Raw genomic sequence first — 19293 nt, 5'->3', positions numbered from 1 at the left:
TAAAAATTATTATTTTGCTTCAGGGGGCTATTCAAATTTTTCAAGGGGCTCAAGCCCCTGCGTGCACCCCCCCCCCGCCCATAGTGACTCCACTGAATACATTATTGTTAGGATGTTTGCTTAGTCTAGGTTAAGGAAAACAAACATAGCAAGCCTTCTTAATTCATAAGTAACTTGCATTGATATTATTACTAAAACATAAGCTTTTTATTTACATAACTGGTGAGTAGTAAAGTTTATAATTTGGTTATTACTTTATTTTTGTCCCTTAAGCCAATTTTTAGCAGGTTAAAATATCGGGTAAACGTATTTTTGGCCTATAACTATCAATTTGGCCCTGGAGTTTTTCTTAAAAATATAGCAGCTAAAATTTAAAAGAAATTAATATAAATTGAACTTAATGTTAACGGATTTTCTCAGGCAAGCGCGAATTAGCCGACATTTAACCATTAGTCTATATAGTGAGTAGTGACTGTATCGAGTAAATTTTAAAAAGTAATCTTTAACAACACTAAATTTAATGTATATAATATGTATATTTTATCAAGAATATTCATAAAAAAAATTCAATCTTTGGGTATCCATAAAATTATATTTTAATTTCATTTGATTTATTAAAACTATTATTTATTTATTAAATTTAATAGAGGAATAAAAAGCAAAATAAGACGAAACCATTTGTAAAAAAGTTTTTGCCTATACAAAATCAAAAATTATTGTTCTTTTACATATACTAAATGGCTGATACGGAAGAAAATCCATTATATTCTTATTTTTTTGGAGTTATTGGTGCTTCATCTGCTATTGTATTTAGTGGTAATTCTTGTATATTTGAATATCCCAATCATCTATAAATAAATAATAACCTTTACACATAGATAATATTATAATGCAATTGAAACCATATTGCTAGTTATATATCTACATATAAGTGTCATAATCTAGTTTATTTTTAGTTTGTATTAACTTTAGTTTATAACATCATGTTCATTCATTTGAATATTCATCTTATCATTCACTTTACATTATATATGTAAACTAATTCACCCTTTGATATATTTATATTTGAAATAAAAATAGTGTTAAAATTTCTTTAGGATTTTCTTCACAATGCAATATGTTATCTCATATATATTATTAATACTATGCACAATTATTATTTATTTTAAATTTTTTTTTACACAATTAATATATAAGATATTTTTCCTCCTTTACCCTGATTTAAGCATTTATTTGTATTACAGTTATTCAGGACCTGTGGGCCAGGCTGCCTGTAACTTATTAATTTTTTACCTCCTATTCTTGCCTGATTATATAACATAATTATAAAATGAATTTAAAAAAAAATTAGGCAAAGATGCACTAATACTTTGGTATTAATAAATACTACCAGTACCTGGTACCTAAAATAATAATTGATTCTTTTATATAAAAAAAAATTGGGCCACTAAGCCATAAATTTATAGAAAAAATATCAATCTACAAATTTCTAAAAGTATTAAAAATTGTAATCATCTGAAATCAGGATCTGGGAAAAATGCTGCTTTAGGGTCCACTCTACTTTTTGTGATTGGATTCTAACTTGCAATGTATTAATTGTAGTGGAGATTCATATTTTGGTATAGTCAATGTATAAATTTAAATTAACCCACTAGTGTTGTTAAACGGCTTGTTTTGAGCCGATTTTTAAAAACGGCTAACTCAATACTCCATTCAGAAAAATATTCCCTAAGCCTGAAGATTTTGCTCATAGAAGGAACAAAGGTCTATACAAATATTATAGAAATCTTGAGGCTTAGGCAATATTATTCTGGCTAAAATATGGAGTTAGCCGTTTTTAAAAATCAGCTCAAAACGAGCCGTTTAACAACACTATAACCCACAATACCAATATCTTTGAAATTTTTCAAAAGGTAATTTAAATATATCTATAATGTTAAAAACATTTAACAATTATATTTAGTGACACCAATATCAGCTACATAATACCTCTTTCCTTGAATAAATTTTTTTTTGAAAATTTAAAATGATACTTTGTTATCAATTAAACATGTTTACATCAAATGTGGTGCATTACATTACAGCATCACTTGAAAGATATTAGTTTTGTAAATTCATTAGTCTAACCATGTACCTGTTCTGCAATTATATTTTTTTAGCCACCATATTATAGCCTCATAAATTCACTTGGAACCAAATTGTAGGGCTCTTCTACATATCACAATTATAATTTTATAAGAGACATATAAGATATGACTTGAGACAGCCACTCATATCTTCGTCTTAAAAAAAATTACGTTTTTCTTGATTCGTGGAAATGTTGTTAAACGGCTCGTTTTGAGCCGATTTTTAAAAACAGCTAACTCAATATTTTCGCCAGAAAAATAATGATTAAGCCTCGAAATTTCGATACTATATGTCTAGACCTTTGCTCCTTCTATGAGCAAAATTTTTAAGCTTGCATAATATTTTTCTGGATAAAACACTGAGTTAGCCGTTTTTAAAAATCGGCTCAAAACGAGCCGTTTAACAACACTATTCGTGGGAGTTCAATTTATCTATCAATGAACAAATCAAAAAGGGCACTATGGGCCTGAGGCTGACTAGTGAAAGATCTTTTGTCTCTAAAATAAATTGGAAAGAAAATGGCAGGGAATCAAAAAAGAATATGGAAGGGAGAAAATGATTATCTGCATATATTATTTTTTTTACTATTCAGATTCCTTTTGCAACAAAGTCATCTAGGAAAAGTAATTTATCCCATTTAAAATAATTTAGCAAATTTATCCTTTTCTAAAAGATATCATTTGACTTTTTTTTTCTATAATTTCCTCTTTAATTTTAACATACACTTTTTCAATTAATATATTGATTTTTTTATGACCAAAATGCGTTTTTTTGCCTCTTTATAATCGATATTTTTTATATGGAGGAAAAAAAAATCTATTTGTTACTATAAGCTCTTTAATGATCTTCATGTTGTTTATAAGCGTTTTAACGACTATTTTTACCGTAACCACTTTATGCTTCATTATTACTGCTATATATCCCAAAATTAGGAAATATTTCCTTATTACATAACGACTGTTAAGCCGAGATGACTCCCTATATATAATATAAATGGATCGTTAAAACACGGTCACCACCCTCAAGGTGCCTTATCCGTATTCTAATAACTAGGGCTGTCGATATTAAATATCGATCGGCACCGATATTTAACGTTTTCAAAAATATCGGATCAGGCCGATACCTGTAAAAACTCGATCCGATCTTTTTTTCTTTTTTTTGTTATTTTATTTTTTGTTATTTTATTTTTTGTATATTTATTTTACATTATTATAATATTTTCTAAATATTTTTTTTTAAACAATGTAAATGCACAAAACCTTCTAAATTTTTATTTTTTTATTTAAGAGTTTTTTTATAAAAATAGAAAGAAACACCCAAGTTTTATTTATTTTTAATCTTCTTAAAAAATAATGCCATTTTATCATTTATACTTTAAATACAAGAATTTTCTTAATTATGGTGCCTGAATTATGGTAATATTTTACAAAAGATAAAGATAATTTTGCAAAATGCGTTATCTGTGGAATTCTAATTTCACGGGGAGGAATAATGAAAGATTTATTAATTCGATTTTTTGCATAAAAAATATTAATTTATTATTTAAGTTCAAAGGGGGTGGTGAGAAATCAATATAAATATCAGATCGGATCGGGGTTGAACCAAAATCGGATCGGTAAAAAATATGTGGATCGGCACAGCCCTACTAATAACATAGAAAACCTATATTTCCCAATGTTTCTCTTCTATATTTTTCAAATTCATACATCTACTAATATCCCCTATAAAGTTTTTGAATTGAATAGTATAGATTTCCAAGAAATTATATCCTATATATTTGATTTACCAATTTCAAGTCTTTGGACCTGGTATACCCTCTAGTTTTATTAAACGGCCCAATTTAAGTCTATTTTTAAAAACGGCTCCATTATTTTAGCCAAAATATAATGTAAGCCTCTAAATTTGGCAAATTGAGGTCCAAATCTTTCTGATCTATGAGTAAAATTTCCGGTTTAATCGGGCTGTTTATAAAAATAGATCCAACAGGTCATTTAACAAACTACTCTCCTCCCTTTCTCTTCTTTTGCATATCTTTTGATTGTTTGAATGAAACTTAGAATCGATTTTGATGTTAACTCCAAGGTTGCCCCCCCCCTTCCTTATTCTTCGTATGGCATATTTTTTGATTGATTAGCTGAATCTTGATGTTAACTCTAAGGATTAGATTGAACTACCATAGTGAGTTACCTCTTTGATTTCTCGCTCTTGATCCCAATTGGCCTACTGCGAGTAATTCTTTTATTTACCAGGTTAACTAGCATCCCTATAAATCACTAATCTTCACTTTTTACGGAAGTTCGGATCCTCAAAGAAAAGCTTTGAAATCATGAAGTAAAACGTTTAGTATATCTTACATCTCCCTATATCGTGGTGAGGGGGGGGGTCTGAGAGTTTAAACTAAATAAATTGATATTATTCGAACCTCGCTATTTATCAAAATAGTTACAACCTTTATAAAACGGATAGGATAAAAATAAATTCTCCCCAACGATAACCAGTTCACCGTGGTGGTAATTTTATTTACACCTGATTAAAATTGAAACGAAAAGAATGAAGAAATAATATGACATTACTTTATAAATATCACATTTATAAAAGAAAATCTCTTTTCCAAATCGGGTTATGGAAAGGGCACAACCTTGACAAATTATTCAAAAGCAATTTAAATAAATATCTCATCATTTAACTTAACTGCGAGGTGTATTACAAGATCCCGAATAAAATTTTATTATTTACTTAATTTATCTTAGTATATTTTTTTAAATTTTCCTTTTTTTAAAATTCTTTTATTTCTTTTTTTCCTTTTATTTAAATTTTTTCTTAGGTAAGGATTTCAAGAAAGGAAGAAACAAACAGAAAATCATAAACTAAAAAAGAAAGTTATATAATTAAAAGACAGATAAAGGTGGAACAATAAAATTTTGGAAAGAAAGAACAACATTATTAATATTATTTTAACTCGATTTGACTTAACCTTTTATAATATATTCGTTTACCTTATTTTGTTTTTTTTTATTATGTTACGTTTTATTATAATATTATTATAATACTTTATTTGTAATTATAGAGATATAAGTGTAACAATACCTCGAGGCTTCATATTTATCAATATTTACTTTAAAAAGAAATTATATTTGTACTATCCTTCCTCTAATTATTATTAGTAATTATAATTATGATATATCATTCATCTTGCAAGCCTAAATGAGATCGGCTCTTTTTTTGGTTAATGATGCTTACTACCTTAAGGTACTACCTATCAAATTTGAATTTTGTTCATTTTTCATTTGGATAGGCACTACCAAATATATTTATAATATATATTTGAAAAATCGTGATTTATGGAAAGCCTCTATGGCCTAGTAAGCAAGAGCTTGGCTTACTGATCCCATGGTCCCGGGTTCGAATCCCGGGAATGGTCATGTTTTTTTTCTTATTCTAACTTGGTGGTTCCATCCTTGGGGGGATAATATATAGGAGGCCGGACTCGACCATGTGATTCCGTATTAATATATTAAATAATAAGGGTCTTATTACATTTTAATAAATTTTGGTCGGTATTTAGCAAATTAGGTTGGTATTTAGAATATTTCCATACATTCACTTGGTAGTAAGCATCATTAACCTCTTTTTTATTACATATTATTTTTTTATGCTACGGGGATGGGATAGGTTGATTTTTTGCCCACAAATAGTTTAAGTAACTGGTTAACTTGGGCGAAAAATTTGTAATTTATTTTTTGTACCGTTAACTTAACTTATTGGCTAGGATACCCATCTTTCCACTCCCCCTTATTTTTTTTATATATATTATCTTTTTCAATATTTCCTCCCTGCCATCAAATAAATTTGCCTTGTGTAGAGTCAAGTAATTTAATCGCTCCGCCACTGATTGACCGACTTCCGTTTTGTCAACCCGAAAATCACTTGCAAACTAAATTTAAATTATTGTCCTCTATCACACATTAAGGTTTTAGTAAATTATCAGATTCAATTCAAAAATAGAACCAAAATTTTTGTTTGCCTCCATTCTTAAAGAAAGGGGTATATCCCATCCCTCGATCAGTTTATTTTTTATGATTTTATTTTAAAATATCCAAGATTACATTTATTTGATAGCCTTATTTCCTACAATTTATTTAAAAATATGATTATGCTATAATGATTTGAAAAACAGTTAACTGGGTCCTTCATATTATTGGATTTTCTATCTTAAAAATGGTTTTATATACAGGTTTTATATATTTTATATCTATAAATAATCCCTGAGAAATTAGTTTTTATCAGGGTTTTGAAAATAATTTAATTTAAATCGTGAATCAAATTGGGTGATTCTTATTTAAAAAATTATTTAATTTTTTGGGTTCAATTATATTCTAAATTAGAGAATTGAATCCATGGAGTTTTAAATATCGGATCGGAATGATATTTTCACACGATGTTATTATTGTTTTGGGTTATTCTTAGATTTATAGGAGTCATTCCGTGTAAAACTATAGCTGGGTATTCGGCGTAGTCTGACTTTTTTAAATAAACTAATTTTTTTTGCTAAGGCTGCCTAGTTTTCTTGCGAAGGCTAAGCCTGCCCCGATTTATTTTGGCTTACATATTACTACGTATAAATACCTTTTGAATGTTTTAAATTTTTACAGTTTAAAAATGATTTCGGGGCCTTTCCTTAAGCTTACAAATATTATAATAATATATGAGCTTTTGATCATATATTTGTCACTAACAAACAATACTCAAATATTTAACTAATATTTATTTTTAAATGTAAATTTCAACAATAACATATTAAGCATATAATTATTATTAAAATATTTAAAATGTAACATTGATTTCCCAAATTTATAGGCCAAAGGGGGGAAAACATTTTTTCTACAGAAGCTGCTAAACCAAAGTTTATTAAAGGTGGATTATTTCTCTATTATCAAACAAAAATTAGCATCACCACCACCACTCAGTTTTGAGACATTATTTAATATGGAAGGCGAACACAATATTTTATTAAACGTATTATTTAATCATTCAGGTGTGGTATTCATTTTCCACACAATCTGATATGATGATTTTTGCGATACAACCAAAGATTTTATTGTTATCTTTAGAAGATTTTTTGAGGCTGACATTTATAACTTTTGCTTTTTGTCAATTTTTTTTCGGTTTTCTTCACAAATTTTACATACTCTTAGTTTTAGATATATTTGGATACTATCTGTTAGAATTAGTGTTGTTAAACAACTCTTTTAGAGCCGATTTTTTAAAACGGCTAACTCAATATTTTAGTCAGAAAAATATCGCCTAGGCCTCGAGATTTCGATAATATATGTCTAGACTTTTGTTCCTTCTATGTGCAAAATCTTCAGGCTTGCGTGATATTTTTCTGGATGAATATTGAGTTAGCCGTTTTTAAAAATCGACTCAAAACGAGCCGTTTAACAACACTAGTAAGAATGTTCGGTTTACCCTCACTAAGATATTTTAGAGAGCAAAATATTTAATATTTGCTCCCAATAATTAAATTAGATTAAAATGCATTTATGATTTAAGATAAAATCAGAATTTACTTTTTCAATTATTTAAATAAAAATATGAAAATATTCCTCTTTAATATAAATAAAGGTATCACATAAATAAGACGGTAGAAAAGTTTATTCAAACCTTTCGTTTAAAGATACACCCACCTTTCTATCTTTTAACCAATGTTATAAAAAGTTCATATTTTTTATGTAAAATAAACACTGGAATTTTTTTCTCATAAGGCGCTATTTGGTGCATTGTCACGAATGATTTAAAATTTACCCTCTTTCTAAAAAAATGGGTTCGGATTTGGGTTCAGTGAAAAATCTCTGAACCCGGTTCGGATTCAGGGTTCGGAGACCAGAAAAATAATGACTTATTAAAATTAGTTAAAATAATAGAAACATCAATTTTTTAAAAATTTATTTTAATTAGTATTGCCATAGAAATAATTTCTCACCATAATTATAACTAGTGATATTATACTTCCCTTTGTCTTACTATCAATTTAATAATCCACAAACGACAATATCCTAAAATAGATATTAGTATATTATATTATCATCATTTATAAAAAAACTTTTAAAATCTGCTTTACTGGGTAAAATTTTAAAAAATTTACGAAAAATGGCTAATTCTCAAATATAACAAAAATCAGAAACCTGCCGTATTATAATTTTTTTTTAAAAAAATATCCGAGCCGTATATTTTAAAAACAAATATTTGAAATCGCCATTATTAGCTATAAAAATCAAAAATAAATATAATATATTTTAAAAAAATCTGGGCTGGGCATGAAAATTTTTTCTAAAAAAAACCCCAGGCCTGGCCATGCAAACGGTACCTCTGCAGATCTCTGACCAAAATGATTCCACGGAAAAATAGTCAAACAATATTTTTTTTGAATAAAAAACAATTGTTTTAAATAGGAAATCTTTTATAAATTAAAATCGCAAATTACATATTTTTTATATATATTATATTATTTTTAACATATAAATTTAAAATAAATAAAATGAAAGTTTAAAATAAATAATAAAAATAATTTTTTTTTAAAAAAAGATTGGACCCTGAGCCCTAAATTTTAAAAAGGGGCTTGGGGTCGGGTTCTCATCCCTGCTTTTAAGGTATGAACAAGAAATATTATGATTTAAATTGATTTGTTGCAGTGTAAATTTTTTTTAAAAAGGGGTTTGGGGTCGGGTTCTCATCCCTGCTTTTAAGATATGGACAATAAATATTTATGACTTGTTGCAGTGTTATTAAACTCTACTTTTGAAAGTAGGGCGCTATTGCTACTTGGCGAAAAGTAATGCACTATTAACCACCATTTTTAAAGAGCTTGGTTATTTTTTACTAGGGGTGTACCGATATCACTTTATGGAGGCTGATCCGTGTAAAGATATAAATGGTTTAAATTTTTGTATACTTTTTATATAACATCTATAATATAACTATACCATAACATATGTCTTTTAAATATATTATAACTAGCTAATAACTCGTCAAGAATGACGGGGTTGAGGGGTAATTATTTAGCTTGTGAATATGATGCTTAATATGCATTATATTAATATTTAGGAGAAAGAGGTAAAATTGTTGCAATCTAACCTGTGAACATTTAAGGGTAATATCAAAATTTAAATTTGTGATAGGAATCATATTGGGTAAAATTAAAAATAGAGATGCTTCAAAATTTTTAAATTTTAAATATGGGCTAGGCATTGGCCTCAAAATTTTGTTTTGCAGACTCAGATAGGCCTGATCATAAAACTACGTCCCATGCAACTTTCCCAAAATTTTTCCATTTATTTCTATTGTAATTTAATAATAATGTCTTAAATTTAATTTTATATTTATAATAAAATTTAAATTTGTGATAGAAATCATATTGAATAAAATTTAAAATAGAGATGCGTGGAAATTTTTTAATTTTAAATATGGGGTAGACATTGGCTTGAAATTTTTTTTGCAGACAGAGCCAGGCCTGATCAAAAAACCAAGTCCCATGTAACTTTCATAAAATTTTGCCATTTATTTTTATTATAATTTAATAACACAATGTCTTAAATTTAATTTTATATTCCATATATTTCTATTATAATTTAATAACAATATCTTAAATTTAATTTTATATTAGAAAAAAATTTAAATTTGTGATGGAAATCATATGGGGTAAAATATAAAATAGATATGTTTGAAAATTTTTTAATTTTAAATATGGACCAGACATTGGCCTGAAATTTTTTTTCTCAAACCTAGCCAACCCATAATAATTTTTCCCCAAGCCTGGAGATAGGTAAATCTCTGAAAACCATATTGTTTGGAAAATTTTCTCAAGCCCGCCAAAGACCATAATAATTTTGTTAGTTGAGAACTGAAATAAAATATAAAAAAGTCATAATTCATTTTAAAATAAAATCAGAATATGAAAGTTGCATGGTTTTTAATCAGGCCTGGCGATTTTCTGCAAAAAAAAATTTTCAGGCCAATGTCTAGCCCATATGTAAAATTAAAAATTTTTCAAGCATTTCTATTTTATATTTTACCCAATATAATTTCTATTACAAATCTAAATTTTATTCTAAAATTAAATTTAAGACATTTTTATTACAATATAAATAAATGGCAAAATTTTATGAAAGTTTCATGGGACTTAGTTTTTTGATCAGGCCTGGCTATAAATAAAATTTTCAGGCCAATGTCTAGCCCATATTTAAAATTCAAAATTTTTGAAGCATCTCTATTTTTAATTTTACCCAATATGATTCCTATCACAAATTTAAATTTTGATATTTCTAATACATGCTCACGGTATACTTTGCAACAATTTTACCTCTTTTCTCCTAAATTTTAATATTTATATAAAATTTATTAATAAAAGTATATTTAATACCATACACACAAACTAAATAATTACCCTTCAACCCTGTCAGCTAGTATGGTAATAAACGGCAAAATTTTAAAAATATCAGCTATTAATATATATATGATTAAAATTTTAAATTTAGTTATATTCAAGTTGGTACATGCTTAAAACATACCCCTTTGAAACGGGAGGTTTGGGTTCGACTCTCGTAGAGAGCAAAAAAATAAATTTTAAATACATTAGGAAGATACGAAAGCGATCATGTTTTGATTATGGAGATTATATATATTAGATGATCAGTTATAGTTTATATTAGATGATCAGTTATAGTTTATATTAGAGATCTGCAAAGTTAGGCCCGTCCGGCCCTGGACGGGCTTCGGGCCGGGTTTGGGCCTAATTCTATTTAAAATAATCGGGGCAGGGCCTAATATTTTTAAAAAAAATTCGGGCCGGGTCGGGTCGGACCTTCGAAATTTTATTAAATATATCTAAATTTATCAATTTTATATTGAATTTTTTATTTAAAATAAAAAATTTTGATTTAATTTATTGAAACTAAACGCTATATAACATATGTCTTTTATTTTAAGTAATTATAAAAATTAATTTCTATATTTAAATAAATTCGGGCCTGGCTGGGCCGGTAAATTTTTTAAAATAAATTTCGGGCCGGGCCGGCAAAACTTTTTAAAAAAATTTCAAGTTCGGGCCGGGCTGGCAAAACTTTTTTAAAAAAATTTTCAAGCCGGGCCGGGCTTGAAAATTTAGGCCCGATGCAGTTCACTAGTTTATATTCAAATCAATTACAATTCTAAAAGTATATAAAATATTTTTATTCATAAAGCATTAATCTATTTACATAATATGTAATAAACGAATATATTTTGCAATTTGAAATAAATATTTATTAAATTAATATTTAAAAGATTTCTTTAGAAATAAATTTCCAATTTATCAGATCAGCCTGCATCGATGGGGACCGCCATTTTTATCGTATCGGGAATTTTTAATATTAACCGATAACCGATATTTTAAAATGGATGAAATATCGGCCCCATCCGATCCTATAAAAAGTATCGGTACATCCTTACTTTGTACTCTGCTTTATAAAAATATAACTATAAACTTTTTAATATTGTTCTGGGCAAAAGATACCCGAAAACTTTAAAAAAAAAATTTTTAATTTATTTTTTCTTTTGATACTAAATTTATTTTTTACAAGCTTTTAGTTTTTAGTCATTTATTAATTAAATCAAAACTAAAACTCGTCAAGGAGAAGGGCCATTATACTTCTACCTCTTGATATCTATAAATATATAACAATTGGAGGGTCAAAATCTTCCCAAATATAGGTTGCACTGGTTTTAAATTTTCTTAAAAATCAAAATGATTGACCTAATCGTGATCAATTTAATGTGAAATGACCCGAGCCAACTCCCATTTGACTCACCTACGCGTCTTGTAAAAATTCATAAAGTGTAAAATAAATACTTTTGCTAGAAATGTATTTATTTAGCTTCTACAAATTATTTTAACGGATATTTTTACAGTTCTTCTAAACATAATTTTGTTATTATAATTACGATTGATTTATAAAATCGATGGTGAACATCATCTCTAAATAGTGACGTGATTATTTATACTTTGGATACCACTACATAATTGAAAATAATTGTATAGCATAAATAAATAGACCCTTATCTCTTTATATCTATAATATATTTTTCCCCCTATAATTCTAACCTTTGCCCACTATTATGACATCATCCTATATTATTTATTATATAGCGCTCGGAGCAGCTTATGGGACCGCGAAATCGGGTACGGGTATAGCGGCCATGTCCGTGATGAGACCGGAGCTCATTATGCGATCTATCATTCCCGTAGTTATGGCGGGTATCATCGGAATTTATGGACTCGTCGTGGCAGTTCTCATAGCCAACGGGATAAGCAGGACTAATTATTCCCTTTACAAGTCAGCTAGCCCATATTATACATTCATATTGCTTGCTTAATCTTAATTACTTAATGATCATTTATCTTTTTTCAAACTTGAGAAGGGAGCCGAAAGGTTTAAGCGTCGGTTGTCGTTTATAGCGGTCTCGCTCGTTTTTCTTATATTTCGAAGCCACTTCCTATTCCGTTTATTTACTCTAGGATCACGAGTCTTGGTTTATTAATTAAGTAGATTTATAGTTCAGTACACAGGACTTATAAAAGTGGAATTGAAAATTTTACCAGGGATCTTAGATTTTCTATATTTAAAGGGTAGAAGGTAAATATAATATTAATATTAATTGATTATAAAGATTTAGGATTTATATTAATTTCCATACTACTTAATTATTAGAGAACTAATAAGTTATTATTTATTAGGTTTTTCATAATTGTACTTTATGATGTATATCAGCCAACCTAGCCTTTTTGGTCTTTTAGTTAATAATTTATTTTTAATATTAATTAGGGAAGTTTTGCATGAGGAATATTTATAGGAAGAAATACGTCCTTCATTAGAATAGAAAGAAACATTTAAAAAAAATAATAAGCACGGAAGAAAGTGGAAACCAAGTTCTCATTAGATGAAAATATGAGACTACATTCTAAATTGGAAAGTCAAAAAAGGGGGTAAGAAAATATCAAATTATTTTAAAAGGTAGTGTTGTTAAACGGCCAGATTTGAGTCGATTTTTAAAAACGACCCGATCATTTTATCCAAATAATGAGATTTGGCAAATAGAGGTCCAAACCTTTCTGGCATCTATAAGCAAAATTTCCAGGCTTACATACTATTATTTTGGCTAAGATCTTAATCGGGCCGTTTTTAAAAATCGACCCAAGTTGGGTCATTTAGCAACACTATTAAAAGGGATAATTTACTAAATATTATACATCTTGAAAAGGCAAAAGTAAGAGGCTAAGAGATTAGAAACATGAAACAATTTTATGCTAATTTGAAAAAAATATAATAAGGTGTAAAAGAAAGAAACTAAGATATGATGAAATTAGACCAGACTGAGCCGAAATGGTTGGTCTTTTTTTGAGGATCATAATTCGAACCTGTCTTTTATAAAGATAAAAGTTTGTCTTATTCAATTCATATAATTTTTTAGTATATATTTTATACTATATTACTTTTCTAAAAGAGGTACTTTAGTTTTTATGATCCTTTTTTTAGTTCATTTTTATTTTGCAATATACTATAAAAACGAAATGTTCGTCAAAACAAAAATATTTAATAATTGATTTTCAAAATTTTGATCAGATAAACAAGAACGCTTATTGCTCACAATTGGCGCAGAGGAGGAGAGGGTTGTATTATATTTAATATATGTAAATTATAATTAGGGGAATTTATAAATATTTAAAGAATGATCTTTATTAAGAATCTTCATTCAGATTCTCATCAAAATATTTTTTATCATTATCAGAAATTAATCTGAATTCATATTTTTACTTTCATGTGTTTTTTTAGATTTGAGCTGCTGAACATCGAGTGAGATATTTCAATTAGGGCACAATCTATACCTAGAAAGTGTTGACTTAGTGGCCTTTTTCTTTATTTTTGTAAAAAATGCCTCATACAGAGACCAGGGCAGAAATCATCTACATCTAAGTACTATTGACGTATTCTTTATAAAAAAACTCTATTAGAGAATATAAATTAACATACCTTGATTGATTCAGTATTATATATCTTGACTGTTTAAAATCAACAAAAAAAATAAAATAAAAATGAAAAACTTAGGTGGTTGAGCTTTAATTATAATATTTAAAAAAATATATAATATATAATATAAAAATAAAATAAAATAAAATATATTTTTTAAAAATTTAAAATAACGTTTTGTTTTATCTTTACTCAAAATAAAGCGCGTTACTAGTTACCTTTTGAAACAAGTAACGTGGCGTTTTTCCTTATAAAAGGTAACTCTGTTATTAGCGACATTACTTAACAGTATTATATATTATTTAATTATCATCTGTCCTTAGGTTCTCGGTTCAATTCACAATTTAGCACTACTTTTATAAGTCGTATTTACCGAACTATGTATCTGCTTAATTAACTTGGTCGAACATATACACCACCCCCATAATAGGGGCAAAAGTCTAGCGAGTGAATTTATTTTACTGGGAATATAAAAAATTTTGTTTAATGGCAAATTAATTTAAATACTGAAAAATATAATAATTTCTGGCCAATCTATTAAAGTCTTGAAAAAGGGACATATTTACTGGTCAGTCAATTAAAATACTAACAATTTCAATAAAACTATTGAAATAAATGAGTCTTGAATTTAGTCTTGGATGCTAACCTTGCATTCGATCATATGTTTTTTAAACATTAACATTTCAAATTCAATTGCGAGAGGCACATATGGGTCTCTGCATCAACCAAAATATACTTGGTGAACCACGGAAACAATATTTTTAGCCATTCATTAGTTTTTCAAAGGCATGATAACTTTTTATTAAACTTAGCGCCCTCTTACAATCTAATCATAATATTGAAAAGGCTCACTATGTGCCTGGAGCTAGAGCCTAATTGGACAGAAAAAAACGTTTTCATTTAAATAAATCCTTGTAAATCATTGAAACACTCCAATTAGGCCGTATTCTAAAAAGGCTATGCATAGCTTTTTGAGGACTCATTACATTAATACTTAATTTTTTAAAAAATAGACCTATTCCATTTAAAAATAGCCTCGAGAAATTTGTAATGCATTATATAACCGCAATAACATTACGATTTAAATTCTTAGGGGCTTCTTGGATCTCGGAGCCGGCTTGAGTGTTGGTCTTAGCGGTCTAGCCGCCGGCTTTGCTATAGGTATAGTCGGGGACGCGGGCGTGCGCGGTACGGCTCAACAACCCCGGCTGTTCGTGGGTATGATTCTAATCTTAATTTTCGCCGAGGTTCTTGGGCTTTATGGACTCATTGTGTCTATCATGTTGGTTTCCCGGTGAAGGGAAAAGCCAGAAAGAATTTGGTTTGTAATAAATAATACTTTTTTACATTTTATTATATAGGGGTTGAGGAATCTAAGGGTGTTATATGGTTTCGATTTATAAACGATTGGCTCATATTTAATCACAGAGAATTAAAACTGAATTGCTCAGGAAAAATTATTAAAACACTAGAATATATAATACTGAACATTCAGAATATAATGCTTAATGCTCAAAAAATACATATGCTCAGAATTATTTCTTAATATAAATAAATTGTCCAAAAAAATACTAATTTCTCTGGTATCAACCCGAACGCTGATTTTAAGAAAAATATTTAAAATTCAGTAAAATTTTTGAGCTTTAAATATCTTAATTCTCAACAATTAAAGAAAAAAAAATTTTGAGCCAATTAATATAACTCCAAACTATTTTGGTGAAGGTGAAGTTATAGAAATTAACATATCTGGCAAATAAAAAGGGATAGATCAGAATGGTAGCGATACAAACGATTAATTTGAAGAAAAGTTTTTAAACACTATTTTGCTCAAAGTAAAAAATTTAGTAAATCATAGTTGCCTATAGTTCATATCGAGAAATATAAATAAGAAATTTAAACTATTTTTTACGAGATGAAAAATACAAAAATTACCAAAAAAAATAGTAAGTAAAAGCAAAAAAAGAGATGCCTTCAATCAATAGCACAATTTTATAAAAGAACAAAAGCATGTGTACACCTTAATGTAAACAACTTACGAACATTTTAATTATATTTTTTAGTGAAATCTTATATTTATTTAAACATACAATAGGGGACGCAAAGATTAGTCAAAATAGTGCTCGATAATTGGTCCTAAATGTTTTTATTACAGATTATTATATCCACTCACGTTATTACATAATCATTTACATCATTTTTTTTTTATCAATATTGTCTCGTGACCGTTTTGTTTCAACATTAAATATGTAAATATAAATAAATGTAACCACCCCTTTTTTGGACAAAAATGAGCTTTTAATTTTTCTAGTTATTTTAGTTAACAATTTTTTTAAATTTAAATTATTATTTTATATTTTTGAAATTAATGGCTTAAAAAAAATAATAACAAAAGTTTGTGCTAAAAATATTAAAAATCTTATAATCGATCGCGCTCTCATTCATTTTTGATTCGGGTTTTTGGTAAACTTCTATATTCTATTTTATAATAAATAAAACGAAATTTATTTTACTCTTGCTTGCTTTACAGATAAGAAAGTTTTATGTATATAATAAAATAAATCTCAGACTTTTTTATTATATATTGGTTTCAATTATTAGTTTCCCACTCGAGATACTTGTTATTAATTGTTTCTTCTTACATTATATATTATAATATTTTATGTTTGTTTATCTATATATTTCACTGAATGAAATATCGTAAAAAGGTCCAAAATTAAAATGACAAAAAATAATTTTTTTTGTTCAAGACATCAATTCAATTTCCTTAGCCTTAAAAATATTCTGTATCGCTTTCTTACCTGTCTAATTATTTACATTACACCTCACGTTGATTTTATTTATATAATTGTTAAAGATAGAATTTATACATTCATACATACATCATTTACGTGCCCTAATTTATTTTATTTTTTATCTCATTTATTTCTTCTGTTTTTCATTGTTTTATCTGTTTTTATAAACATTATGATCTTTTAAAAATTGCATAAATTTGCCCCCCCCCCCTCTCACTCATAAATTATTCCATTTTTGCATCAAAATAATTATTTAATATTATATTTTATTGATTTGGATGTCATTTCGAAAAATACATACAATATTATTTTATATACGAATAAAAGCCATGTTAGACATTATTAATATGTGAGGGAAGGGGAGGGGGATAGAGTATCATTTTATTTAGGAGTGTACCGATACCACTTTTTGGAGGCCTATCCGATATTCTCGATATTAAATTGATATCGGCCGATTACCTATCCGATATCATATCTAATTTTGTATTCTGTAAAGATAGGAATGGTTTTAATTTTTAATATACTTTTTATTAGTGTAACATCTATAATTTAACTATATTATAACTTATGCCATTTAAATATATTATAATGATCAGTTGTATTTTATATTCAATTCAATTGCAATTCTAAAAGTATATAAAATATTTTTATTGTTAAAATACTTTTATATAATAAGTAATAACATTAATCTATATACATATAAGTAATAAACAAATATATTATGAAATTTGAAATAAATATTTAACGTTAATATATCGAAGGTTTCTTTTTAGAAATACCAAAATTTCCAATTAATCAGTGCGGCGATGGTAACTGTCAATATCACCAGCTTCACTAAAAACAAATTCTGAAGAGATTATCGTACACTTTTATAAACAGAATGCGCAAAAAATAACAATATGGCAAAATGTTAATTAATTATTATTAAAATAATATAAAAATGGATTTCGAAATATTTATAAAAATAAATAATTTTAGTTAAACTTTTTTAAAAATTTTTTAACATTTTATTTTTGTTAAAAACGCCATTTTATATCAGATCAAAAGGCTGATAACCGATATTTTAAAATGGGTAAAATATCGTCCTGATCCGATAAAAATATCGGTATATCCCTAATTTTATTGTAATTTTTTAGGCTACCATTGCAAAGGGACAATCTACAAATAGGGAATTTTAAAATTTATGCAGTCTCGACGCTAACGTATCATTTAGACTTAGCAACGCCACCGAATTCACTATGATACTTAACTATTGAAGATTATGTATCATTTGTTAAGCCCACTAGTTTGATCTTAACTAGTTTCTACATTATATATTGAATCTTTGTAGAATGATTTTCTAAATAAAATAATAGAGATCACAAAAATAGGTCTGTTGAAAATTCATTTTCTTACATTTTTTTTTCGCAAATTAATTAAACAATAAAAGTTTATTGTTTTAAAATTTATTTTCAGATTTTGTTTATTTAAGCTCTGGACTTTGGGTATTTATTTTGGACATTATTGTATCTTGTTATTCGTGGATATAATATTGGATATTCGGTTTTTGGAAAATAAAAAGTTTTATATCAAATATTAAGACGGATATCTATGAAGAATTATTATCATTTTTAAAATATAACAGTAAAAATACCAATAATTTCTTGGCTTAATACAATCTCATTTAAAATAATATATTTTGATTTTTAAAAGCAATAAATACCAATATTTAATTAATTCAATATATTTTGATTTTTAAAAGCAATAAATACCAATATTTAATTAATTCAATATATTTTGAGATTTATTTAGTGATTTTTCTTTGTTAATGCTAAAAATATTACTTATGAGTCGATAATTTACTATGTTATATATTTTTGTTTTAAATTTACCGCAGAAAAATATGTATAATGCTTTTTACTTAAAAGATTTGTTAGATTTCTTATTTATATTAATATAAGATACGCATCTCTGTAATAGCAAAGCAATATTTTTGCGTATCAGGTTAATTCAGCGAAACTTTTATCGCGAAAAGTTTTTATAGCGAAGGTAAAATCGCGAAACCAATTCTCGAATTTATATCCGCGAAATATTTATAGCGAAGATAATTTCGCGAATTTATTTCCGCGAAACCTTAACCGCGAATTCATTTTAGCGAAACATTTTACGCGAACACTTTACAGCGAATTTTTTATCGCGAAACAATAAATATATTGCGAATGCATTTATTTAAAAGAAAACACATATTATTTATTATTTTATGTTTTTTAATAAAGAATGATGTCCGTGAAGTTGGCGGAACGATTTTAGGATCAATTAACAAAACCTATGCC

At 27.2% G+C, this 19293-nt stretch overlaps 1 protein-coding gene across 1 annotated transcript; it reads left to right on the top strand.

The window, feature by feature from the left end:
* The first annotated feature begins 643 nt into the window (after positions 1–643).
* LOC135922565 (V-type proton ATPase 16 kDa proteolipid subunit c-like) lies at positions 644–17323 on the top strand. Its single transcript, XM_065456964.1, has 4 exons — positions 644–816; positions 12311–12497; positions 15283–15510; positions 16282–17323. The coding sequence occupies exons 1-3, from the start codon at positions 738–740 to the stop codon at positions 15485–15487; spliced, it is 471 nt and encodes a 156-aa protein (XP_065313036.1). The 5' UTR covers positions 644–737; the 3' UTR covers positions 15488–15510; positions 16282–17323.
* The last annotated feature ends 1970 nt before the right edge of the window (positions 17324–19293 follow it).

Source organism: Gordionus sp. m RMFG-2023, chromosome 1 (genome assembly GCF_954871325.1).
Source record: "Gordionus sp. m RMFG-2023 chromosome 1, tfGorSpeb1-WG-v2, whole genome shotgun sequence".
Lineage (NCBI taxonomy): Eukaryota > Metazoa > Nematomorpha > Gordioida > Chordodea > Parachordodidae > Gordionus > Gordionus sp. m RMFG-2023.
Note: the sequence above shows the minus strand (reverse complement) of the source record. Positions and strands in the feature narration are given on the sequence as shown.

Bases quoted from the DNA above. Each gene is read 5' to 3' on its own strand.
- LOC135922565 (XM_065456964.1), top strand. From the start codon at position 738: ATGGCTGATACGGAAGAAAATCCATTATATTCTTATTTTTTTGGAGTT. The intron at 817-12,310 runs GTAATTCTTGTA...TTTATTATATAG, and splicing joins ATCTGCTATTGTATTTAGTG to CGCTCGGAGCAGCTTATGGG. The intron at 12,498-15,282 runs GTCAGCTAGCCC...TTAAATTCTTAG, and splicing joins ACTAATTATTCCCTTTACAA to GGGCTTCTTGGATCTCGGAG.